Here is a 27,760-nt window from a genome sequence, read left to right on the forward strand (position 1 = left end):
TTTTTCAGATTTATGTGGGGAACAAAGAAAGTTTATTTCCCAAGTAAGTGATACCCATCTCCTAAGTGGATAAATAACTTTCCCACATAGGGGAGAATTGCCAATACTTGAATGGGACAAAAATGCCCCTTTTAATAATGGATTTTTATGGATAAAATGGCTATTACCTTATCTACTTGAGAAATTAAAGAACATGGGTAAATGTACTTACTTAGGTAAGAGTTTCATAGGAAAAATTTACCCAGGTAACTGCACTTACCCACCATCCGAAAAATGAATAGGGCCTTAGGGTGTATTTGTTTTCTAGATTTTCAGAAGGGGGTAAGTTGGCCAATGGGATTTTGGTTCCCATTGACCAAGATACCCATGTTCTTTTTTTCATATTTATGTGGAGACCAGGAAAATTTTAGTTTCCCGGGTATCACTTTCCATACACTTTCCATACCCACCTGGGGAAAGTGATACCCATCTCCCAGGTGAGTAACACTTGGGAGAAAATTACCAACACTTAGATGGGACAAAAATGTCCCTTCTAATAATGGATTTCTATGACTAAAATAGTAATTGTCTTATTTACTTGAAAAATAAAAGAACATAGATAAGTATACTAAACTAGTACACATTTCCTAGGACACACTTGCCCAATAAGTGTATTCACCTAGATAAATAACTTACTGAAAAACGAACAGAACCTTAAAGTAGAAATTTACCTACGCTTTTAGAGAGGGTAATAGAGCCATGGGCTTCCTTTCCACTATGAGATAACTACCACGGCCAGTCGGCCACTATCTATCTGATCCCCCAACTGATCAGAATGGGATCTGCTCCTCACATATGAACGCCTCAGGCATATCCACCGTGTATTGGAAACATCTCCCGTGAATAATAACTTGTAAATATGGGAGATGTTCCCAATGCATGGTAGGATGCGCATGTGAGATCAGTGTGAGCCGCCCTGTGTGAGGATTGAGAAGCAGATCCGTTCTCCAATTGATCAACAAGGATAGAACCGGAATTCCCTAACTACGTTGTAAATGATTGTTTTTTCTTTAATAATATCAGCCTTTGTCTTGTGACCCTTGTATGAGATAGGTAAGGTATTACGTCCCCCTCAATTTTTTTATGAGACCACTAATGTAATGGGGCACCTTGTCGCAGATTGAGTTTAGCTGATCCACAAGAGAACCAGACAGACATTTCGAGTTTGAATTCTAAAAAACGTTTCATGACAAAGAAACCTCAATTGAACTGAACCACAAATAATCACAAAAGATGATTTGTTCTGCAAGTCAAAGACAAAGTAAAATACCACAAAGACCCCGTTCGCTTTTTGGTAAATGTACTTATCCGGGCAAATGTCTCCCACGAAAGACTTACCCAAGTAAATGCATTTATCCATGTTCTTTTATTTCCCATGTAAATAAGACAATGGCCATTTTAACCATAAAAACCCATTATTAAAAGTGGCATTTTTGTCCCATTCAAGTGTTGACAATTTTTCCCTGTGAGAAGTTTATTCGCCCAGGAAATAGGTATCACTTGCCCAGGAAAATAAACTTTTCCTATCCACATAAATCTGAAAAAAGAACATGAGATTCTTAGTCAATGGGAATCAAAATCCCATTGACCAACTTTCCCCCCTCTCAAAATCCAAAAAAAGAACACCCCAAAGTATTTTTGGAATGGAAAAATGTTCTCAAATATTCTCAAAAAGAAGCAGGAAAGGAATCAAATGTAAGCATGCCTAATTGAATAGGTTAATTGAAGCACAAACAGTGACAAAATTAGCTGTATTGGAAATGGGACCGGGGGAGGGGGGGTGGCAAAAAAACAGAGGATTTTGGACTTGTCGACCTAAGAGCTTAAAAGCCCCATATACAAGAGCTTAATTCAGATACACCAAAACACATTTTACTTTTGCTGTATTACAAAAAGACAAAAAAGAAAACCAATTTTATATGCACCTATCTGATTGGCCCTGACTCTGAGACAGCAAACCCCTTCAGCCTTAAAACCAGATTCTCCTTCCTTTCCTAAGATCAGCTTGCTTTCTGTTGGTCTTATTCTTGCAAGGAAGCCAAGACCTCTCAACACAAAAAGAATGATATGCAGAATCCTTATTCTCAAATAATTTAGGTTGGCCTCTGATCTGAAGAACAAGATAAGAAAGGAAAAATGAAAAGAAGGGGGGACTGTTTATGAAAATGATAAAGAACTCACACCCTGAGAATGCAACCACATCTTGAAACCAAGTAACAACTTGTTAAAATTCTTTGTACTCTCAAGACTGCACTGCTAGCCTTTGAAGATGCTCAATGAACACTTGCAGGCTCACATCATCTGTGAAGATCACATCTGATCCAGGGGCTACATCGTGTGCAGAGTTGTATGTTGCCGAGGGGTTCAACTTGGCAAGTAAAAATCTCGCCTGCAACAAAGATGCATGGATAGCAATAACAAGGAATACATTTCGTTAAAACCAGCCAAAATCATGGTCAGTGGTATGTAACTACTATGCACCAATGAAAATGATTATTCCCTCTCTACAATTAAGATAGAAAAAAAATAGTGTAGAACAGTTTAATACCAGGAGAAAAAATAATAAAGAATTTAATGCAGGTACATGCACATGCAACCATACACAGAACCATCTCAATTGCTACTGGTCTATACCAAGTAGCAGACAATATCATAAATTAAAGGATTGTGGTTAAACCATGCCCCACATAAGAACCGCACTTTTTTCTAAGGCCCCGCTCATTTTTCAGGAAGCCATTTACCTGGGTAAATGCGCTTACTTGGGTTAGTGCATTTACCCGCATTTACCCGTGATCTTTTGATCAAAAGTGTTTCCAAGGCAATTTAGTCCTATAATGTTTTGGCAACTTTCCCAAGGAGGCAAGTTACCCATCCGAGAAAAGCAATTAACTATGGGACCCACAGTTTACCAAAAAGCAAACATGGAATTGTTGGTCAACAGGAACCACTTTCCCATTGACCAACCCCCCCTACTGGAACAATGGAGGCGTAATTGAAATCTAATGATTATTTTGCACCAAGCCAGTGAGTTATCCTACCTAGCCGATGTTCTTCAGTCCCAATAAAAATTTACCTTGGCAACTTGCCTTAAGCACCTCAGATCAAAAAAGCTGTCTCACGAATCTCAGGGACAAAAAAGACAATGGAAAAGGATTCTATCACAGGTTTTCTTTTATGTCTGGAAAAAGGTTCTAGTCCAGATTTTGATTAATTACTGTTAAAGGTGCAACTTGGGTGAACCTGAGTTAAGCATTTGTTAATCTTGAAGAGGCCTGGAACAAAGGCCTGGAGCGCAAATTCTTTAAATCAGGTACCCAATTTGCAGTCGCAACCCTAAATTCCTGGCAGGGAGAGCACTTGTCTTGAAGGATGCCTTCAATATAAAACTCACCTGGGAGCCATGCTGATCACAAACCACCAATCTTGGGACAGGGAACCGGTCCCGGATTATCATTTGGGCATCGTCATGAGGAGCCTGCAATAGCTGGGCAAAGGCCTGAAGAAAAGAAAGAAACAAATTTAAGAAACTATCGACTCAAAATGGGAAAAAATATGCAAAAAAGAAAGTTCCATCTGGGATGCAAAGGAAGGTATCTCTCTATAGACGTGTCAAGAGAAAGCAAAGTTCAAAGTGGCCATATTCTTACACCAGTTTCCACACCTACCCACCAAACAATTCAAGCTTGGTGTTAGAAGGGTATATCATAAAAAATGGGTGAGCTTTTTTTACCCATGCGCTGGTAATGTACTTACAGCCAGGATAACCAATGATTCTTAGCCATTTGATTCTTAACTGGTTACAGATTCACTTCGTTTGAACTCAAATTTGCACTTTGTAATTCATAGTTAATACATAGGCGGAATAGCTATGAACTAGTATTTTGATTTCTCTCATCTGAAGTTCAATATTTTGTGGGGTGCAACAAATGGTAGAGTAGGGAAATTATGGGATATGACTTTTTTTTTTTTGTAAGAGATCTAATTTGACATTACATAGTAATGAAATGCATGCAAGCAGATGTCTTGCACAAAATGGGTAGTTTTTTCATTTTCTACAATTATATTCGGTTCTTATTTAATTGCTTGGATCAAGATTATATGAGAAATTCAAGGACAGACATCTTCTCCCTACCTTTTAGGTATTTTGTTTCTTAGATTTTTTAGTGCTTTTTTATTTTGTATTTCTTTTCTTCCTTTGAAATGTCACATATCAAATAAAGCTATATTTCAATTTGATATTCTCTTTCCAGTCATTGAGGTATGAAAGAGTTTTTTAATCAAATTCATACAAACCAACCAACCAATTCACATGTTGCATGCTAGGTGATTTTGCTTAGACATAATGTCTTTCACGTATGAGGTTTGCAGATGAGGCCCAAATAAAGAGCTCTATGACAACGAAAAAAGCAAACCTGGTGTTCTGGCTGATTCTGGTAGCCTGCATTTCGCCACTGAGCTATTGTCATTCCATGGAAAATGACTATACTGAAATAAGCATCCAGTAATAGTATTTGTTCGGATGATATAGAAGATACATCCAACAATGCAGGCTTAGGAAGTGAATGAAATGAATACGCAATCAATGATGGTTGAATCATGACCACAGAGTTCAGGATATTCTCCCGATTTAACAGCATACGGAAATAAGCAGTCTCATCTGGACTATTGTTAAAAACCTGCAATGTAGTAAGCTAAATCAATAAATAAAAGAAGGAAAAATTAAGCTTCTAGTCCTGAATATCATAATTGATTACCTGTACAAATTGTGACCGCCGCAGATTAAACATAAACTGTGGAAACAGTGAGAAACTAGGGTTCAATGTGAATGAAGCAGGATCATCCTTCCGATAATCACCAAATCTTGAACATAGACGGATGAGGGAACGATCCAACCATCGTGTTGCATCAAACTCTTCCTGAGGAATAAAACAGTATAAGAAACAAAGGACCAAAATAAATCATCGGACACAACAAAATAATTTACATAATCAGATAAACCATGCCACTATTGCAGAAATCAAATAGGGGTATTTATGACAACAGATTACAAAACCCCACTTCCAAATTCCAATAACAAAATCTGTGAAAATTGGGAAGTACCTCCATCTCCATTTTCAAAGATGTCAATCTAGCTATTACAACTGCAGCAGTCTCTTGATCAAATCCATCAACTAATTCCTACACAAGTGATTAAATTACACGTCAGGCATTAGGTTTGCAATGTGTCTCCAGTAAAACTCAATTATGAAAACGAGAGCCAATGATGGAGTTGAGGAGCAAACAAGATCTGAATACCAGTTGCCAATAGACCAAGAGATTGAAATTAAGACTTCCCCACAGGCAAGTTAAATGTTTTAAGAGTAGAAAGAAGCCAATTAACCAGAAAATTGTTATAAATAGTTAAACACATAAAATTTAGTGAAATGGCTTTGTAGTCTAAATCAGGAGCTTTTCAATGCACTCAGAACTTATGGTCCATTTGATGAAGGCTTTAGTAGATGAACTGAATAACTTGTTACTTTGTCTTTTAGTGGATAAATTAATTAAATAATAAAATAATAAAGGATATGGTTAGTAATCCAATTTAAACTTCAACCATTAAGGAGCCACAAACGTCCTTAATAACTTATTCACCAAAATACAAAGCAATAAATGGTTCAGTTCAGCCACTAACGGCTGTTATCAAACAGCCATATAAAAGAGTTCTCATCATCAGAGTTCAATGTAAGTATTTTACTTTGTCAACAATTATTAATTACTCCTCTGCTAACCTAAAAATAAATAATAGATAATTGCAGCAATAAGCAAACAGAAATATAATGTAATAAGGATGCCAAGATTTTTCATAAACTCCACAAGGGAAAGAACAAACCAGATCAAGAAAAGTGAATTTCAAGGAGCATATTAGCTAAAAAACCTAGTTTTAAACTTACTTATACTTAATACATGTAATTGCACATAAACATAGTATTTAAACTTGCTGCTTTGCTAACTTGATACGGAACATAGCAGCAGTGAGCCAACACAAATGTAATGCCATAAAGATTCCAAGTTTGGAGTGCATTAAACAAGGCAATGACTCAATAAAATCAATTTGTGTGAATATCAAGGTGGTACATTAATCCAGAAAAAAAAAATTAAGGATTGTCTTGGACCGAACCTCTGCATTAGCAGCACTTTCCACCCATCTCCTTGTAACAGTTGTAACTCGGAACCGTGCTTGTCCTTCAGGGTTTTGGTAACTGCAAAGAAACAATTACAATCAAGTCAATAAACTGAAAACAAAATTAATTAGAGAAAATTATAAGGAGAGAAACCCCTTGATGGAATCTAGCTACTTACTTTGTTAGAAACTGTAAATATAACTGTGGATTTGAAACCCCTGGAGGGTTTGTGCGCTCACTTGGTGAAATGTCAAAGAAGACAGTCAAGCAAGTCCTCTTATCAAGGCCACACATTTTCCAGGATGTTGTATTCCCCTGACCAATGACAGTGTCGGCACAAGAAGGTCCTTTCTGCAAGACTTGACTTGCAAAAAAATTAGTATAAAAATGCCCAAAGAAAAGGTAACAAATACAGTTTATAGGAGAAAAAAAGTGGTTAAACGCCATGCCACATTTGTTGTTTATAAATAACAGAAGATCATTTGGTAAAGTTTATGAGACAACCTTCTCCAAAGATGTGCATGGCCCAATAATTCCCTGTATCTTAATATCTTTTGAACAGTTGATCTCAAGACTCCCACTGCAAAGTAATATTAACAGGCATTAAATGAGTACATACAGATGAACAACCATATTAAAGCCAAATATTTTCCATCCTATTAGCATGGATATTAAAAGAACACAGTCAATTAAAAAAGGCTCATATGAACCATATATAGTCAGCCGGATATTAGATGGTAAGCAACTAAAAAAGCAAAAAATCTTGTTTTAGCTCTTTCATATCATGCACAATGAATGTGTAAGCTTACTAAGATATTGGCACAAATCACAATACCTTGGAAGTGTTTGGGAGCATTAATAGCAGGTTAGTGGAAAACTTTAGCAAAATATGGCACACATTACTACTGATGCTAGAACATCCTTTTGGATGAAGAAAAGGGATGTATATAGGTGGAAAGGGAATAAAAGATAAACAAAAAAGAACCAACCTAAGGTTGGGGCAGACCAGGTAAACAACAATGGAACATTTTTGGACTGGCATAAGTGACTGGTTTGTGGTGATTCCATATAATGCCATATCCAAATTAAGTTCCATAATTGGATCTGATAACAAATATCACCAACTATATCTTCTCTCATATATAAAAGCAACTTGTAGTTGCACCATATCATTGTAATATTTTCCTTGCAGCTTAGGCTCCATCATTATAATTATGCAGGGGTAAAATGTACTGGCACACTCTTCCACATGGAAAGTCTCTGATGTTTGTTTCATCTAAGCTAATTTGGGCCATCTTCAAGAAGCAGTTCAAGATACTGTCTAATGGTAACCCTATCAGAATCACTTTAGAAGACCAATAAACAAGATTTTTTTAATTGTTAATAGATGTAACTTTATTGATATTGAGGTGAACTTTTTTAGTAAAACTCTACCCTCTAAGAATATCAGAAAGGTAAAGATGAACATGGTAGAAGCAATGTAAGCTGACAAAGTTAGTACTGATGTTTTAAAACGCAGAGGTGTGACTCAAGGCCTTAAACTACCTAGAGGCATGAGGCATAGTTCAGAACATAAGAGGTGTAAGCCTCCCGAACACAAGGAGGCATAACCCTCCTTAAGAGTAGGGGGTCAGGAAGAAGAAGAGGAAAGGGGGATCTCAACTTTTCTTCTCTTTCTTTCTTTTTCTTTCCCTTCCCTTTCTTTCCCTTCCCTTTTTTTCCCTTTCCTTTCCTTTCCATTTTTTCTTTTTTCTTTTTTTTTCAGTCTTTTTATGTGAGGTGTGCATGGGGCGTACACCTCTAGCACGCCTCTGAAAAAAGCGCATGAGGCATACACCTCAAAGGTGTCAGTGCCTCTGGCATAGACCTCGGGGCGTTTTGGGAGCACCTCACCTAGAGGTGTGCCTCCAGGCACACGCCTCCCACACCTTTTAAAACACTGGGTAATATATACAAAAAAAAAAAAAAACCCTCTGTGGTTCTAGTATCAATTCATTCCCAGTCCCGGATTTCCCCAATCTAAAGTACATTTCTTCACCCTCATCTGCACCAGATTATCTGTCAATAAACAGGAAATGTTAGGAGAATTATACAAAAAAGGCATGTTTGGAGAAAAGAAAAGGGAAATGATTAAAATAAAATCAGCATCTAAATAGTCCATCAAACCCATAATAATAGACCACTAAAAGCCAATTCCATGAATCCACACGTATATAACAACCAAGAATGCAGCAATGAGCACAGAGACAAATTATTTGACATCCACAAGGGTCCTCATCATTTTTACTGGCCTTCTAGGATACAGACATCTCCTTTAGGTATTGAGAGAGATCAGTATATAATTACAGTAAAAGGGACTTGAGGAAGGACAAAAATTGATCCACTGATATCTGAATTTGGATATATTTTATTACCATCGTTGGGAGTAAAATAATGGACCACATCAAATTATTTTACCACACCATTTTGAATCTCTACTTCCTATCCAAAACCAGAAATGTTCACCCTGTAAACCTTATGCTCATTTTACATCGAAAAGAAGCAAAATCTTGAACTTCACTTACCAAACACAAAGTTCATCATCATCATTATCTAAGGATTATCTAAACTGTATGGGGTTGGCTACATGAATCCTGTTTCACCATTCTGCCATATCCAATGTCAATTGTTTTTATCAGTAAACATGTATTTTATTAAAATTTAGATTGTAAACAGTTTATACAACTTGGTGATGGGACTATTGATCCCCCTTAATCACTCTATTCTATCCCTCATTCAAGTGCAGCCCAAAATAATTGCTGTCTCAGTGCCCCTGTTTTGCTAAACCGTCAGCTAGCCCATTTGCACTTCTTCGGACCCATTTAAATTCAGCCTCACCCTCCTTTGCAATCTTCTCTGCTTCCCTAATCACATGTTTAAACGTCCATGGGGTATGGCTGCTGTTTGCTGCCCATGAAATTACTACTTTTGAATCCCCTTCCATTTCAACATGTCTATATCCTAGCTGTTTGGCTAGCTTTAACCCTTGTAGTAATGCCAATAGTTCAGCCTTGAGTGAGTTTCTGGTGCCAATCGGTCCTGAGAACATACCCAATATCCTCCTTTCAGAATTTCTTAATACTCCTCCTATTCTAGAGATGCCTGGATTTCCAAAGGAGCTCCCGCCAAAATTCATTTCTTATTGGGATGCGGGGGTATCCCAAAGGGCTTTGCTCACAACACCTTGGAAGGCTATCTCTGGCATTCTCCCAAAATTCCTCAGGTTTGTAAGGTACGATGATTGTTCTGGAAACTCTATTCTTTTTTGGGAAGATACTTGGGTGAGCACTCAACCCCTAAAAGACTGTTTCCCTTCTCTCTATTCCATCTCCCTCTTTAAAAGAAACCCATTTCTTGGTTCCTCCCCCCCCCCTCCGGTTTGCCCTTTGGCTTTAAATTGGGATTTTGGGTTTTGGAAAGGGTTAAGGGATGAAAATTTTCATTGTGTCTCAGAGCTGTTGTTACTTCTAGATTCGGTGTGCCAGGACACCACTAACCTGGACAAAAGAGTCTGGGCTCTAAACCCAGTTGGCTCTTTCACTTGCACATCTTTCTTTAAAGCCCTTTGCTCTAACCCTTCCCCTCAGATCTTCCCTGTTAAAGAGGTTTGGTCAAGGCCAATACCCCCCAAAGTAGCAGTGTTCTGTTGGGAAGCCTGTTATGGTAAGATCAATACTGTGGAAAACTTGCAAAAGAAGAAAAGCTGGGTTGTTTCTTTATTTGGAACTGGGTTGTTTCTTTATTTGGGTGCAGGTGGAACTTGCCCTCTGAAGTAAAGCTGCTGTTCACTCCAGATGCTCTTGGGAGATCGACAAAAAGGGGGAAGATAATGTGGAAATGTATCAGAGCCACCATCTTGTGGATTTTATGGGAGGAGAGAAATGCCAGAATGGTTTAAAAATGAAAGAAGTCTTGCTGAAGTCAGCGAATGTATAACAAAGACAATCTCATTGCTGAAATCTTCACAATTGTTGGCAGATTTCTCCTTTGATGATTTAAGGAGAAATTGGGAAACAGTGGCTTCTACAGTCTCCACTAAGAACAAATTACAAGTTGAATGGAAAACCCCACCGGATGGAGTGGTAAAATTGAACTTTGATGGCAACTGCCAAGGTAACCCAGGGCCATCCAGAATTGGAGGAATTCTGAGAGATCAAGACAGCAATATGCTGTCTCTTTTCTCAGGACCAGTGGGTAAAGGTAATTCTGTAAGGGCAGAGCTACTAGCAGCGGTACAAGGTATACAATGGCTAGTCAAATAGGAGTGAACAATTTGTTAGTAGAAGGAGATTCCAAGGTAGTAGTGGGGCTGGTTGAATAGCCCAGACACAGTTTGTTGGGGCTACAGGGATCTGTTAAAGAAAGTTAAATGGATGACAAGAAATACGACTGTTAGGTTCAAGTGGGTTAGCAGATCAGCAAATGTAATGGCCAATTCTCTGGCCAAGCAAGGGGAATCAAGGGGTGATCTGTTTTGGGCTACTTTGTAATTTGTATCTAAGGTTTGGGCATGTTTAGTGTTTATGATTCAGTCCTTGGGGGAGGTAACATCTCGTGCCTCTTCCTAGGCTGCTTGTAATTCTGATATTTATTTCAATAAAATTACTCTCATTTATATAAAAAAATCATTTCTTATTACATCCACCCAAGTTTTTTTCGGCCTGTTATCAAACATAAAGCTCTTGATATCGAGTTTTTTTCCTGACAGATGAAGTTTATTAAATAGAACCATATGACCGGCAGCTTGAATGCCTCAGAGTTGGACTGTCAGATAAGCAATTTCCCAAACTCTCCTGATTTTATATTCGGGACCTAACTCCTAGAGCTAGTAGTGTATATGTATTTGGCTTTTTGGAATAAGTTTGTATTTGGGGGAGAGTAGCAGTCGGCCTAGATCACTTTTCTGTTACTTTAGGGAGGTCCATGGTCCTCATTCACTTTGTATATCTTCAATCTAATATTTTTTTTTTACCGATGAAACTTATATTGTATTAAATTAAAATTTAAAATAAGTGAAAAACCATTACAAGTTTAATTTAATGACCATAACATCAGCCCAACAACCAGCATTATAATACAAAGATGCCCAAAACAATTGCCGCCTATCTACCCCTTGTTTAGCAAGGGAGTCAGCTAGCCCACTTGCACTTCTTCTAACCCACTTAAATTCAGCATTCAGCTCTCTTGCAGCCCTTTCTATTTCTTGAAAGCATTCTTGAGAGTCCATGGAATATGTCTGTTATTTCTTGCCCAACTGATGATAATTTTGGAATCCCCTTCCACCTCCACTTGTCCGAGGCCCAATTGCTTAGCTATCCTGAGACAATGTAGTAAATCCAATAATTCAGCTTTAACACAGTTAGCCACACCAATTGACCAGAGTAAAAGGCCAGCAATCTGCCCCCCAAATTTCTAATTACCCAACCAATTCCTGCGATACCAGAATTGCCCAATGAGATTCCATCAAAATTCAGTTTAACTTTACTACCTTGTGGGGGTATCAAATCCATTATTATGCTGTCATTATTTCTAGAGGATTGTGCTATCTCCTTACAAGCTCTTAGAATATCAATCACTGTGAAATGTTGAAAGCATTTTATATTTTAATCCAGAATGCAACCTTCACTTTTATTGTCTCGATAACCTCCTCCACAGATCTACTTTTTCCATTGAAAATTCTGTTGTTCCTTTCCTCCCAGAGACCCAGACCACCCACACAGTTGCAGTCTTAGTAACTCTCCACATCAATCTTCCTCTTTTTTTTTTTTTTTGATAAATCAGTCTTCCTCTTTTCCTTGATTGCCTTAGGAAGTAAGGCCTGAAAATGTCCGCCACCTCCTGGGGAGGGATCCACTTGCAGCTGAAAAGATCACAGAAAAACTCCCAGATAAGAGAGATAAAGGGACAGGAAATAAATAAGTGGGGTAGGGTTTCTCCACTTTTCCTAGACAACAAGCAAATATGGGAGAGAGGCAACAAAAAAGCCTTCTTTTCTGCAGCATGTCACAAGTGTGAACCTTTCCAAGGAAAGATTCAGAGCAGAAAGCTTGAACCTTAGGTGGGATAGGCTTAGGCCACACTTCTTTCACTTGGAAGTCCACCCCTTGTGAAACAGGCAAAGTTAAGGATTTGAAAAACGAGGAGCAAGTGAAAAGTCCATTAAATAATCTACTATTCTTTATCTACAAGTCTTCTTCTTATTTACCAATTAAATGAAAAAAGATTTGTACTCGGACAAAATATAACAGAAGCAGTAAAATATGAAAAAAAAAGCAAGCATAAATGGTCAGGCAATGAAATTATGTAAGGAGGTCTACTAAAAATGGAAAGGATACCTGTACTTGATTTAATATTTACCAATTCCTTCACAAGAAATTCCTTTATCATTTCATCAATATCTTAAATGTATAGTACTATAGTTTATCAGTGCAACAACATCAAAATAGTAACTCATTGAAACCTTGTCTCTAATATGAATAAGACTTTGTAACCAAGCTCATTACAGAAATTCAAGGGTTCAAGTATAATTGAGATAAAAAAACAGCACTGAAGTATGTGCAGAAACTTACTTGAATGAAAGACCAAGGGCCTCTTCACCATTGTCAAAAATGCGTTTGAACGAGTCTTTAAATACAGGGTGCCCAAAACTTTCAGCTAGAACAACAAGCCCACCTGTCCTTTCAATGACAACTTTCATCTCTGCAACCCCAACCTGAAATCTCATTGTATTATAAAGGAAAAATGTGATTCCATACCACATTCATAAAGTAATATTTATATTTATTAAATAAAATTAGCAATCTCACTCCACTGAAGGAATTTTTTTACTACTAAACGCATAAAGTAAAATTAAACATTTAGAAAATAGTTAAAACGAAAACCATATGCAGCTTAATGCTTCTTATAGGCTCCTAAAACTACAAAACTTAACAGCACTTCCCAGCAGTGTTCCATGGGCTCCCTTACATAGATAAAAATGTCCTTGTCATACACATGACAACGTTGTCAAAATCTTGCAATTTACGGTACAATTTATGATACAAATGCAACCATGATTTGAATCATGGATCCCAAGGGTTTGGCTTTAAATCTTATGTCTGAAATCCCTTTCTACAAAAACCTTACAATTTTTTAATCCTACAATTTGATCAAGGAAGAGGAGGGATATGGTGATAGATTCTGTCTCTGATACCATGGTTCAAAGTATTGATACACCGATACACACAAACAGCATATCAGGTGTTTCAACACTCAATAACTTTTTTTTAGTTTTTTTCAAACTTGCTTCAAGGGATCCCTTATTTGGTCTTTCAAAGACATGCAAATATGAGATACAATATGCCCGATACAAGGTGTATTGTATCAAAATTTTAATCATTGTCTGATACATTTCACAGAGGAATCAAACACAGAACCTGTATCGGGCGTACTGTATCATATCGGTGGCTTAACGATACAACCCTACAGGGGTCGTATCAGGGTCTGACCTGGTTCAGGGGGTAGACCAGCCTTAAACTGACCCCTCTGAACCAATTTCAAAGGAAAAAAAAAGGAGAGCGAGCTCTGATACAGGCCGATACGCCCCTACCGGCATATTGGCCTGTACCAGTATTTGAAACCATGCCTGTAGGGAAAGGGTCCTATACAGGAACAAGGAGGATGGATGTTGCAAGAGCATGAGGGTGATCAAAACCTTGAATGAGTGAGATCGTTAGAGAAATCAGTTATAGATCATGAAAGTAAGCTTCAGATAAGGAGGAAGAAAGATTAGAGGCACAAGAGAGTAATGATGATCAGAGCCTTGACCAAATGAGATCAGAATTTGCAAGGAAAATTATTCTGGAGTTGGAGAAGGACAAGGATAAGAAGGTTAGCATACTCACATTGTCATATAAGCACTAGAATCAAATAGAAGCCAGTAGTTTGACATGAAAATAATCGATTTATCTAATACATGCGAAGATGAAGTACGTATTTGTGAAAATTACTTCTGAAGTTCATGTTAATCTCAGGGACTTGGTGAGGAGTCTAGTTGGTCGTTTTGTTAATTCTGATCCAGATGTGGAAGACGTTAGAGATTGGGCAGCAACTGTTTGGCACCCAAAAAAGGAACTGGAGTTAGGGAAACTAAATGCCAGCTTCTTCCCATTTACATTTGATAGCGTGGAGGAGGCAAATCTCACGCTGGAGAGAGAACAAAATGAGTTGCGATCTCCGGGTCTTAGAATCAGGAGGTGGTCTCCCTTGGTTGGTACTACAAGAGGCGTGGGTCCGTCAAGTTTGGTCTAGATCGTTGTTTTCAGAATTCCACTACATTTCTGGAGTCTGCCTACTTTCAAGGCGGTAGGGGATGTGTGTGGTAGAGTCAGATTTGCTGATGCAAAAACGAACTCATGGCGAAATTAGTGCGCTGCACAAATTCTGGTCAAATTTGCAGAGATTCAGCTGGTGCCAACAGTGTTATCACTTTATTTCTCTAGGCAGAGATATGAGCTAAGACTTGTAGTTGCAGGTTCTTACACTCTAAGATGGATGAACAATCTCGAAGAGCGAAAGAAGCCTAGTCAGAAGAATTTTTAGTCGCCTGGTGAATTGACTGAGTAGACAAACAGACAGGAAATAGAAAGGCAGAGGTAGATGAAGAGGGTATTTCTGGTAATTTAGGAATTTTTAAGGAAGTTAGCTTGAGGGATCATAATGAAGGCGGAGGCAGTCAGATCTCGAAGAGATTGGAGGAGGGTGCGTCCAGCTGAAGTCGGTCAATTTAAATCAAAGGGAGGGCTCAATTATCTTAATGGCTGGTGGACCTGGAGAGAAGAATGGGGAAACGGGGCACATGGACGGCCTTAAGAACAAAATTTCAGCAGATTTTGAAGAGCCACATAAACTTGTTTTAGGTCCAATGGAGAATTGAGTAGGCCCTGTTTGATTACTGTCTTTAATGATAGCTGGAAGTTTACTCAACTTAGGAAGGATAAAGAGGATAAGAGAAAGGTTTTAGGCTTTAAGAGATCAAACTTTAAAAGGTGTGGAACGTTGGATAGGAGAGCCAAGCATGGAGTTAGAAAAAGAAGAGGGGAAAGTTGGGTTTGGGTGATAGTCGAGTTTGATAGGATAAGAAAAGGGATCATTGGGAGGAACAGTGATGAAACTTGGTGATCATCAGTGTTCTTCAGTGGATAGTGATACAAGCTCTTGCTCTCAAGTGGTTAAAGAATTTGTGGTGGTTTGCATATCTTCTGTGCCTGAGGTGGACACTGCGGTTTCTCAAGAAATCAATGGTGACTCTGGATTAGCAGCTCCACTGGCTTCTGAGGCAGTCCTCTCTGCTGAGATTGAGAGGCTGGTAGAGGGGGAGAAGAAAGTTGGAGAAGAGTTTGTTGATGCCGATGCTAAGATTAAGGGAGAAGCTGAGACTAGAGGGAAAGGGGCCTTAGTTGTTGGCGGCAACAATGGTGATCAAGACGAGAGACATGAAGATGATCATTTTTGTTTTTGAGAGGTGAAGGCTGGAAGATTGGGAGTCGACTTGGGTAGGAGCAAGGCTGAAGAGGGGGAGTTAGATATTGGAGCAACTAGTAAGAAATCGTGTTGCTAAAAAAACCCTAAAATTGTGCATGTGACGAAGATTTTTCTAAACTGAAGCTTGGTCTGGCTGGAGCAGGACCTACAAAAAACTATAAATGGGTTTATAGGAGAAAGGGCGGGGGTGGGGGGAATGCTGCAGGCTCATCCATTGGGAAAGAAGCAACGAGACAACAAAGTAACTAAGTAAGTGCCAATGGTCTTGATTCTAGTCCGAGCATGTTGAAGCAAAGTAACGATAATAAGTTCAGTGTTTCAGGATGTGTGTCCATCCAGGATAGAGAAGTCACGATTGGTAAAAGTCTGGGTTTATTTTTTGGGGAGATGAATTTGCTATAAAAGCATTTGAGGAGTTTGAAAGAAGAAGACAGGAAGAGAAGTTGAATAAAAAAGTTCATGGGGTGGGAGGTGAGGCTTGAGACGAGGATGTTTCAAACCAGGAGGATGAGATTGTGGATGAAGACTGAGGCTTCAGTTCTCTAAAAACAGTGATTGAACTTTTGTTTGGCTTTTTATGCCTTTGGTCATCGTTTGAGCTTTTGATGTGCCTTTTGTCTGTAAGTTGTGGGGTGCCTGATTCTGTTATGGGGCTTTTGAGGTCTGTCTGTTGGGTCTTATTCTTATGATTGTGTTTTTCTCTCGGGTGATATCTTATCACCTGCCAGCTGTATTTCTTTTTCTGTTTTAATGAAATTCCCTTCATCCTTCAATAAAATAATAAGGTTAGTTGAGATAGAAACAAGAAAAAGAGGTGAACGGAAAAGATTGGATTTTTTATCAGTGAATATTATATTTACCTCTTCTCAAAAAAAAAACGAAAACGAAAAAAATTTTAGCTATAGCAGGCACTGAAAAGGGGATGATGAGAGATAAAAAGGTTTTAGATGGTTTAAGGGTCAATTGGGGATTTTTTGGGGGCGATATTCCTTTAGGAGGTTTTGGGTGAGTTGTCATCACTTGGCGATTTCTGTTGCCATTTTGTTTTTAATAAAATTTCTTTTTTATTTATTATAAAAAAATAATTCAATTAAGAATTAGTTCTCTATTTTGTCTATTTTTGGTTTTCATAAAACCAAAAACCGAATTTATGTTCCATAATAGACTAAGGAGCCATCTTCAGGATTAAAAGGCTTGAAGTTTTCACTCCTCGAGGAATTATTTTACAAGATTTTGCAATGAAAGTTTTGTGGGCTTAGTGCAAGGTGCCTCCTATACTAGAAAGCTATTATCCATATAACCATATGGGGATCAAGAGAGGGAAGGAACAGGGACATCCTTGACAACTGAAAATCATCACTTTATTCACCCCGAGTTCATGGATACTAGCATCATTGATAATGACAAAAAGAAGAATGTAGTGCAGATTCGCTGGCCATCCCCTGTCCTCCCATTAATAACCAATCGTTCACTTTGAATAATTTGTTTGGGAAGGTTAAGTTTCATTTAATTTTTTGGAAATAAAATAAAACTTATAAAGGAAAAAAAAAAGAATATACAAGAAAGGGAACCAATTGTCACCCGAAAGAGCAAAAAGAAGCCCTAACCCAAGAATCAACCCAATACCAATCCTCAACAACTACAAACCAACAACCAAAAAACCCAAAGACAAACAGACATCCAGCCCCCAGCAAACAATCAAAACAAACAGAGCAAAAACACAAGACTCCAACAGATCACCACTCAAAGATGACCCTAGCTTACCTCACACTGTCAACAGGTTAAAGACGATCACCTTTGCTTCTCCTGTTAGTTTTCTTTACTTTCTAACTTCCTGACAGGACTGACCCCAAATAAACCCCCTTTCTGTCTAGCAAACAATTTCAAGACCTAACAGTTTGATGAAACTTCCCGTTTTTGAAACATCTTACTGCAGTAGTAGTCCTTCATAAAATCCTTCTGGCATAGCATTGATTCTCGCTAATTCCAACACTGCCCTCCTTAAAACATTCAATTTAATGGTAGATCCAACAGGAAGCCCAAGACATATAGGATTATAGGGGTATTCTCAAACAGTGCTGAGATTTTCTCGGGCATTTAGAGGTCAAATATGCAATGTGGAATCAACCGAAGCTGAGGTGTTTTTAAAAACCTTATTAGCTCAATTGGTTAGAGCATTATGTTATTAAACTAAGGTTGTAGTCATACATGTTCATGTCCAACAGGCTAAACTCTTTAAAACTCTAAACCTCATGTATAAAACCTGCAATATAATAAATTCCCCATTCAACATCAAATTCAAGGTTAATTCACTATAGGAGCAAGCAAGGTAAGGTGCGCACGCATACACACACACAAAAAAAAAAAATGAGCCTCGTCTTTGAGCCTAGGCATACCTTTTAAAACACTATGTGATTTTGCAATCATATAAGTGAAAGAAAAAAATATGTTTAGCATCTAAAGTGAAAATCTTGTCAAAATTTTACCTTGATAGCCTCTAGAAACATTTCGCACTAGAATACAATGAGGTTGGAGATTTGGATAACTTACCAAGTGTCACATGAATTGAGAAGAAATGATAATATAACCGTTTTTCTAATGTTAAGTTTTAATTTCCATTAAGTTTTCTAGTAAGATTGATGTTCTATCAGTTTTAAGCATTAAAAATCTTTTAAATGAGCCCCTCCTTCCTCTTTCCCATCATGTAGGATCTGGATTTCTTCAGTTCCTTTGAGAACAACCTTTTTTCCTTGTGAGAGGCAGCTTGTGGCAGGATAAATACTTGTGATATCTTGCAGAAGAAAAGACTAGGCAGTGGTGCACCTCTCCTTATATCTGCATTATGTGCTTCAAAAATAAATTAACTATTAGACACCTCTTGGTAAATTTCCTGTGGTGTATGGGAATTTCTTTGGGACTTGATTAATGAAGGCAACCTCTCTTGGGCCCCTCCTAATACAGTTGGTGAGTTTATCTTGATATGGAGACTTAATCAGGAATTCGTTAGAGATCCCACAGTCTTCTCCTTTTGGCCCTCAGCTTCCCATTTCCCCAAGGCCTGACTGCACTTACACTCTGAGATTCAATGGCAGATTAAGAAGAGCCTCTGAATCTCCTCTGATGGCAGGAATTGGGGGACTTATTTACAAGCCAGAGGGGGTTATTTATTGGATGTTCAGTGGCCCTGTTTCAGCCCAAGATGCTTCTGAGGCTGAGATTCAAGCTCTTTTGTTGGTTCTACGGTCAGCTAAAGCTCTACAGGCGGAGTCTTTACTGATGGAAGGAGATTCTAGAATCACCATTGGGTGAGCCATAAGGAAAAGTGAAGGCCCTTGGAGGATCGCCCATTTCTTGCAAGAAATTTTTTATTTCTCTGTTTACCTCCATTGCAGTTTCAGATGGATCCCTAGGAACTTCAATGTTGTGGCTGATGCTGTAGCTAAAAGTGGGCTGGGAAAGAATTTGAAGTATAGTGGAAATATGTTTCCTATTTCTTGAGAGGGCCTTGGTTTTTTTGTTAGCCCTGTTTTCTCATGGACATCTCCCCATCCCTTCCTTTTTGAATAAAAGTTACCTTCTCAAAAAAAAAAAAAAAAACTTTTAAATGAAATTTTAAGAACCTAGGGGTGACAGGAATTTGGATGGAAATTTTAAGTTGACAAATCTAACCTGATAATGTCATTTTGAACCTAAGATGCTTTAGGCTACTATATATGTCTATTAATTCAAAGAGTCTTGAGGAATTGTTAAAGTTAGATATGGCCTTGATCATGAATGTTGGTGCAAGTCTTGGAGAGGAGTATAGCAGATTAATTACAACTAAATATCAAAAGAGATAGAGATAACTCATATTCATGTCTATGTCTATATGGAAGCTTAAGCAAAAACATTGTAGGAAGTCACCCTGGAGAGGAAAAGGACTAAGCCCAAACCTGATCAAGTGCAGAAGCAAAAAGATCTAAAACATGGCCCTGGCTAACAAGCTGCTTGGCAAGACCATCATAAAATTTTACAGCTTTATGGAAATGAGCTGCTGCATCCTTATCAAGATCTTTATGAGAACGTACTGGTTCCGACAGATCTTTTGACACAATCTGCAAATAACACATTATTGATACCTAAATACTTTCCATAAGTACAAAAAAAAAAAGTCTCCAGAAAATACAGCAGCAAAGAACCTTAGTGATGAAGTAATTCAACAACATGATGCGTACAACTGCATGTTATATTAAAAATCAAGTTTATTCGACAATAGAAAGAATCTATGATGATACAAAATAATTCAATAACTTGATAATTAAATGCTATCTAATCTTATTGATTTCTTTAGCTAGGCAAGCTGTTAGATGGGACTTACTTGACACTGGCTCTTGATTCTATATATATGCAGTGGATGGAATGCACCAAGTTAGTATTTTTAAAAGCGCAAGGGGCAATTTGCACCCAAGGCACGCACCTTTTCGAAACATGGGACAAAAATACAAAAAAAAAGGCAAATTTCTCAAAACAATGCCAAAATAATCAAAAAATTTAATAAAAAATATAAAGTTAAAATTCCAAAAACCTATTATCTAAAATAAAAATGCATACACATAACATGTAAAGCATATTCGAATTAAAATTTAAAAATAAACTCCAATTGCAAACATATAAAACATTTTCAAGCATGTAAAATCAACAATCTCTTTTTCTTCAATTGCATTACTACAACTGATAACACTTGAAGTTCTAGGAATGAAAGAACCAGATATAGAGGTGAGCATTTGGTTTAATCGATTGCAAACTGAACCACATAAATCGAAATAAAAAAATGAAAACTGAAACCGAATTACAATAAAACCAAAATTTCCGGGTCGGTTTTCGGTTAAAAACCGAATTTAATTAATATATATAATATTATATATTATAACCTATAATATATATTATGAAAATGAAATCCATTATAATACATTATATATAATATATTAATATATAAGTATATAGCATATTATATATTAAATGTTATATATTGTATATTATATATTACATATTATATAATAAACTTTGGTTAATTCGGTTTTTTCGGTTAACCGAATTTCTAAATCTGAAAACTGAAAACCAAAATTCCTAAAAACCGAATTACCCAAAAACCGAAATTTTCGGTTCAGTATTTCAGTTTAACCGAATAATGCTCACCCTAACCAGATATATCGTTTGAGTGTGAATAGTTAGCTAACAAGTCCACAACTAGGTTGCCTTCACCCTACAGCGTCTCGAGCAAATACTTTCCAGTCACCACCCCCAATTGCATTACTTCAAATAGCTATTGTGATGTAAAATATCTTGAATTCCTAATTCTAATTTCTGCGAGCCACCTTTGTACCAAGCCCCTCAAGGCAAGCCCAAAGAAATCTATATTACAGTCTTAAATTCTTAATCCTTACACAAAAAAAATGATGATTTTATAATTTTACTTGGGCTTGTGGTGGAAGGATTTCTTTGGGCTTGCCTCAAGGGACTTGTGGTGGAAGGATTTCTTTGGGCTTGCTTCAAGGGGCTTGGTCGGGGGTCCGGGAACAGAGCCCCTGACCCAGCTGTTAGGTTCAAAGAAGAACAAAAGTGCAAAATTTAAAAAAAAAAAAGGTTCACGCTTGGGCTGAAGCACAAGGCACACCAAGCACTCGCCTTTTAAAAGTGCTACGCCTGAGGTACCTTAAAATGTGCCTCGCCTGAGTGCCTAGGCACACCTTTTAAACCACTACTCCAAGTAGCTTTCATGTTGGGTATTCTCATGATAGCAAAGCTCTTCAATATATTTCAAAAATTTGAGGTTACCATACATTTCTTAACCTTCCAATAAAGACACCAAATCTAAGTTTACCAAAGTAATCTCAGCTTACCATATTGAGATAGGCAAGTGAACAAAGGAACTATTTGTTTTATTTTCCTTTACTTTTTCAGTTTTTTTTTAATTAAGCAATATATTCAGTAAACATGTACATGAAATACCAGTCTTTTCTGGTCAACGTGAATAATGCATGAATCACTTCACTTTTGATAGCTTACTTTCTGGCCCGCTTCTTCCAACTAGCTGCCGTAATGAAATAACATTACAACATTACAACATAACAAATAGAAGAGGATGCTGTGAACATCCCCCCATAGTTAAAGATACTATTGTTATGCTGTGAACATAACAAATTGAACTCAACAAAAGTTTATCTGTTATGTTTAAAAAAGTGGGGCTGAGAAAGCCTGTTATACAAAATAAACTGAGCTATGTGGGAGATGGGGCTAGAGTGAGAATTTAGAAAGACAATTGGAGTGGGGTTGGGAAGCTGTGTGACCTATGCCTAAGACTGTATAGGTTGGCTGAACAGCAGGTGTCAATTGCCCACTGCTATGAAGTTAGAGGTGATCAGGTGGTATGGAGTCCCAAATTCAGAAGGCCTCTGCTTGATTGAGAGGTGGAGTGTATCTTACTGCTTGACAAATTAGAGCAGACAAGAATTTCTACATCATCCGGCAATGGTTTGTGGTGGAGTGTAGAGATGGAAAATTCTCGGTGAAGCCAATTATCAAAAAAAAAATTCTCGGTGAAGCCCTTCTACCAGGCTCTGATCTGATCAGAGTTTGGGGAATCTGGTTCCACCAAGAGTTGAAGCATTTGCTTGGCTAGTTGCGTTGGACAGTATTCTCACAACAGATCATTTGAAGTGCAGAGATTTCAGTTTCAGCATCTAACTACTGTTACTTATATACAAGACAAATGAGGAAACTGCTCATCACTTGTTCTTCTCATGCAAAGTGGTAAACTTCATCTAGAAGTTTTACTCTTTCCTCTTTGGGGTTCCTGTCTTCCAGCGTTCCTCAATAGCAGAGATCCTCTTTTCCTGGCCAAGGTTCAGAGGAAGTAAGAAAGCCAAAGTCATCTGGAGCTGCATCCCATTTGTAGCTTGTTGGACATTATGGTGCGAAAGGAATAGAATCCGCTTTGAGGTAAGGAAAAGGGCATTGAAATGGTAGTGGCTTTGGTTGGAAAGCTCGTCACAAGCTGGGTCCTGACTCTTTCAGAATTTGAGCACATCAACAGTTCAGGTTTGGTGGAAAATTTTTCGGATATTCTTGAGATTCAAGCCTGTAATGTGAATCGTTTTCATTTGGATTAAGTGATCTGGTGTGTCACCTTGACACCCAATCAGAATGTACTCTCTTTTTATTTTTAATAACATATATATAATTTACATGTCAGCTTCCAAAAGTAAATGCAGCATTAAATCTTGCCCATAACAACATTAACCATTTATTGCTTCTGCTCAAAATTCCAGTTGTTTCTTTCCTTTTAAATCAACTTTTGGGAAAGGGTGTGAGGTTCCACAAGATGTTTCCTTTCTTTCTGAAACTCCAACAGGCCATGCATTGGCAAATGATAAGACCTACCCACCACCAGCCAAATAATTTAATAAGGAAATACCAATAACATATATCGTGGAAGAAGGGGCAACTAATAAGAAGGTGATCAACGGATTCATCAAACATGCCACATGGAGTACAGAAATTGTGAAGATACCAACTTCTGAAATATCAACTAAACCATGGCCAGGATTTTACCTAAACATGCAACCCCAAATCCCATAAAGAAACTGACCCTTGGGGGGTATTAGGATTCCCACAACTAGAGCCAAGGGAATGGAGGGTATGGTCCATTAACGAGAGGAAAAAGGATTCAATGGATAACAAACCATTCAGGTCAAGATCTCAAATTCTTCTTCTCTCATATACTAGCCTGAAAAAATAAAAAATAAAATAAAATAAATCCCTTGCATTTGGACTAATAGTTCTACAAGCACAAGAACCCACATTTGTCTTCACAATCTGACTTGACAAAAATCCCTTGGATTTGGGCAGATAGTTCTACAAGCATATCAGCCTCCCAACCATTAATTTCCGTACACAATTGAGGTACCAACATTTTATAACCCTAAATGATAAAGTGTTTGGCTTGACATGTTCCATCAGTCTTAAGGCTTTTTGGCATATTGCTCAAGCATGTAACAAGCAAAAAGGGCTACCTGGAGTAGAGTGAAAGCCATCACAGAAAGGACTACCTGGAAAAAAGAGTGAAAGCCACCAAAGGGAAAGGGCTACCTGCTACCTAGGGGTGCAACTTGGGTGGGTCCAACCCGAGCCCGACCAGACCTGAAATTTTGCACTGGTTGGGCCTGAATTTTTGAGCTGTGAACTGGGCCTGAACCAGTAAACTCAAACCCAACCTAAACTTGGGTTACACTTGGGTTGAAGCCTCGGGTAGCCCAACCCAACCCAAGCTCGCCTGAAAAAATACATACATATGTGTAGTATTCATATAAAAGTATCTTTTTTTCTAATTATGCACATATGTGTATATGTATATTGTATAAAGTATGTATATGTACATTTGTAAATGAAATTTGCACATATTTTAAATTAATTAAACTCTTAAATTGGGCCATAAAGTCAAATAAAAGATGACTACATAAATATATATATATACAAATTCTTTCAAACCCAACTAACCTGACCTGGCCCAGCCCAACCCGATTTGTGTGGAGTTAAGCTCAAGTTGGGTGTGGGTTGTTAAACTTGGGGTTAACCTGAGGCTGGGCCAGAGCCAGGCCCAAGCCAAGGTTTGCACCTTTAGGGTTGCAATCCAACCTGCCCGAGTTGCACCCCTACTACCACCAGAGTGTAAGCCGTCGTAGAAAGGGCTACCTACCGCCAAAGTGAGAGCCGTCATGAAAAGGGCTTACCTTCCGCTAGAGTGAGAAGCGCGGTAGTGTGTTACGGTCCTAAATGTTTGAAGTGCTTGGCATGAAGCGTTCCATCAGTCTTAATGCTTTTGGTGTATTGGCTGAGCACATAACACAACACTACCATCTTAGCAACCAACTCATACCAATTAGCAATGGTAACATTCTTCTCCATTGTCTGATTAGATGCAACCCCACAACCACCACACACACACACCATCTATCTTCCCAAAATCACACCTGATTTCCCCAAACATCAAATGACACATCCTTGGAGAAATCCAATGAGCAATTATGCCTAGCCAAAGAATGCAATATCAGATGGATCAGATGCTTGAAAGGACTGCCAATAGTGATACCGAAGCTGATCACATCCATACTTGCTTAAAGCTACAATAGCATAAAGGGCTAGAACCCTCAAATCGCAAATTTGCAATTTAGCAAGAAGTTCCTTGGTCACTAACCAAAAGGATTATATCCCAAGCCCCCCTTTCTCCTTTACCATGCATATATGCTCCCAATTCACCAGATGGTATTGCTTTTTCTCTTCAATCCCATCCTACAAGAAAGCCCATTCCCTCTTCTCCAACATCTTACCCATGGAGGCTGGGAAGGAAAATAAAGGCAAAAAGTGGAAGATTAGATCAGAAAGATTTTATTAATATCAACTTGTCGTCATTAGAAAGGTAAGCCTTCCTCAAAATTGCCAGCTTTCTCCCAAAGCACTCAACTACCAGGTCCCATATAGCCTCAGACCTGTGACTAACATCAAAGGAAGGCCCCAAATATGGAGGCGGGGGCATATGGCACCAAACTTACAAATTAAGGCATCAAACTTACAAAGGAAGTCCCCAAACCGGAGTTAGCATTGTACACAAACATTGGAAGATTGCATTAAAATGCAAATTCATGGATACAAATTCTTAGCTGAGAATAAAAAGAGAACAAAAACGTTGTTATCTTTCATTTGATCCCTGTTCGAACACAAGCTTACTGTCGCTAAAGGTGGGTACCAACATAATGAGCGAAACCCAACAGCGAGGCATTTTCAGATCCATGGGGAACATCACTTAATCCGTCAAAAGAATTTATTAGTAAAAAGATGGGTAAGCAATCTTACCGTTCCTGGGCCTTCCGTGCATGGACCACCCACCATAGCTACAATACGAGCACCAGTGCCAGGCGAGCAAGCCGCCAGTAGGCCTGCAGCAACGCTTAGAGCTACACCTGTGCAGCGTAACGCCCTATTACCAGGTTGAACCGACCATTGATCCGTTTGCAACTCATCTAGTAGCTGAAGTTTCATGAGAGATTAGAAAAAGAAATGTCAATTTTCATATTTTTCAATAGATGGATCAACTTTCCCTGAAGAAATTCTCAGTCCCCCAGATCTCAAAAATAAAATAATAGATCTAGAACAACGAGTAGATCAATAAGAAACAAAAGAAAACTAAGTGACAACAAAACTAACCGTATCAAGAGTATATTCGCATTCTGAAGCGGGAAGCAGAAATCGATTAACTCCGGAATTGGGCATTACATTTTGGACGGCCTTCGGATACCCAGGGGCGGCCCTCTGCGGCGCAGCACTAAGGCCCAATTGATCCAATACCTGCTCTTTAGAGATCTCCTTGCTACCACGAAAGACGTAAACCTTGGTGAGATCCGAGAACCCAAGCTCGTGAACCTGAACCTGCGTTCCAAACGAAATGAACCCAACGAGAGCGTTCTCGGGCAACAATCCAATTGCCTGCTTGAGCGCGGATTTGACAAACCCTAGCTCCTCCTCAATGACACAGGTGTCGAGAACGAAGAGGAATACATGAGAGAGAGGCGGCGGAGCCGGGACAGCAGGGTTCTCAGGGACAACGTACTCGACGGTGGTGTACTGCGGATACAGCTCGGCGGGGACATTGGTCTCAGAGATCATGGAGTAATGGGGCGGGAAATGGTTGCGCTGGAAGCAGAAGGGGCAGATCCATATTTTGGCGGTAAAATCGACGCGGCAGTACGGGTTGAGGACGCAAGCGCAGGTCTTGCATCGGAGGGGGAGGTACGGGAGGGTGGGGATGTCGGGGTGGGGTCGGATCGGAGAGATCGCAGCGGCGAGCGGGATCACGCACTTGCTGGCTTCCACCTTCGTTCTCGGCCACGCGTTCCATGTCATCCGTACTCCATCGATTCCCTCCGGGTCTGACGCTGCCATCTCCGACATCTCTCTCTTCTTCCCTTCTTCTCTGCTTTTCCCAAACGTTGTAATCAGAACAAATTGGGGATTTAGGGTTTTCCTTTTCGTTTTTTTTTTTTTTTGATTTTCTTAATTTCTTTCTCTTTTTCGGTTTTTTCCCGGGTTTCAGACAGAGACGGGGGAGCGAGGGGCGACCCCTTGACGGAGACGGGGAAGGGGTCACCACCACCGGTTAAGCCTAGGAAAATCAAGGAGGTAAGAGAGAATGAAATGGAGATTTTTGCATGCTTTGGCTATATATGATTGTCTCCTGTACGTATCGGCATCGATTGCATTGGATCATTGTATGGCTCCGTGCTTCTTTTCTTTTTCTCGGTTAATAATTAATAATTAATCTTCTGTTTTCTGTTTTCAGGAGAGACGAGAGTAGCAGTTTCCATCTTTAATTTCTTGTTTATTTTTTAACGGTTTAAACCACAGCTTTGACCTTGGGTTCGTCACGATAATCTACGGTTCTTATTGAAAGATAAAATGGTGTTTGATTTACATTAACATCTGGGATTTGATGTGGGTGTAGTTGGTTCGGCATGCGTGTTCTCCGCTACCATTAGAGTAGAACGTCCTCATGCAACTCTTCGAAGCTTCGCCCTACAGACAAGAGGCAATCACATTGGCTCAGATGCATACGAGGAGCATTGCTCGGTTGCTCTGTTCGACTATGATACCGAAAAGATACGATACCAAACATTTAACCAATGAACCGGTATCATAAGTGTGAAGGTAACCAATCAGGTGGTGGTAGCCAGGCAGATCACTGGAAAAATTAGGTGGTATTTAATTTAATTATTTTTGAAAATTTATAGGGTTTTGATTGGTCAAAAGACTCGAAACCCTTCAGCTACCGGCAGCATTGATTTTCCCATGTTCTCATGGACCTATGGTTTTAGGACCTCTGTTGGACCGGTTGCGCAACGTAACCTTTACTACTGGGCACGCAGTTATTTTTCTGAGCATAGAGCCTAGTGGTTAGGTTGGAATTT

At 38.8% G+C, this 27,760-nt stretch overlaps 1 protein-coding gene across 1 annotated transcript; it reads right to left on the bottom strand.

Annotated features, from left to right (window-relative positions):
* Nucleotides 1–1,724: 1,724 nt before the first annotated feature.
* Nucleotides 1,725–27,134, bottom strand: LOC148851854 (protein transport protein SEC23 E-like). The gene is made up of 12 exons (XM_088944348.1): nucleotides 26,004–27,134; nucleotides 25,653–25,826; nucleotides 19,697–19,858; nucleotides 12,812–12,954; nucleotides 6,708–6,783; nucleotides 6,382–6,554; nucleotides 6,200–6,281; nucleotides 5,140–5,217; nucleotides 4,794–4,955; nucleotides 4,452–4,715; nucleotides 3,431–3,535; nucleotides 1,725–2,428 (listed from the first exon to the last, which is right to left on the bottom strand). The coding sequence occupies exons 1-12, from the start codon at nucleotides 26,745–26,747 to the stop codon at nucleotides 2,282–2,284; spliced, it is 2,310 nt and encodes a 769-aa protein (XP_088800474.1). The 5' UTR covers nucleotides 26,748–27,134; the 3' UTR covers nucleotides 1,725–2,281.
* Between the last annotated feature and the right edge of the window lie 626 nt (nucleotides 27,135–27,760).

This window comes from Nelumbo lutea, chromosome 5 (assembly GCF_056320005.1).
Source record: "Nelumbo lutea isolate HS-2025 chromosome 5, American lotus-T2T, whole genome shotgun sequence".
Lineage (NCBI taxonomy): Eukaryota > Viridiplantae > Streptophyta > Magnoliopsida > Proteales > Nelumbonaceae > Nelumbo > Nelumbo lutea.

Bases quoted from the DNA above. Each gene is read 5' to 3' on its own strand.
- LOC148851854 (XM_088944348.1), bottom strand. From the start codon at position 26,747: ATGTCGGAGATGGCAGCGTCAGACCCGGAGGGAATCGATGGAGTACGG. The intron at 4,956-5,139 runs GTACTTCCCAAT...TTTATTCCTCAG, and splicing joins CTTTGAAAATGGAGATGGAG to GAAGAGTTTGATGCAACACG. The intron at 2,429-3,430 runs GTGAGTTTTATA...TCTTTGTTGCAG, and splicing joins GTGATCAGCATGGCTCCCAG to GCGAGATTTTTACTTGCCAA.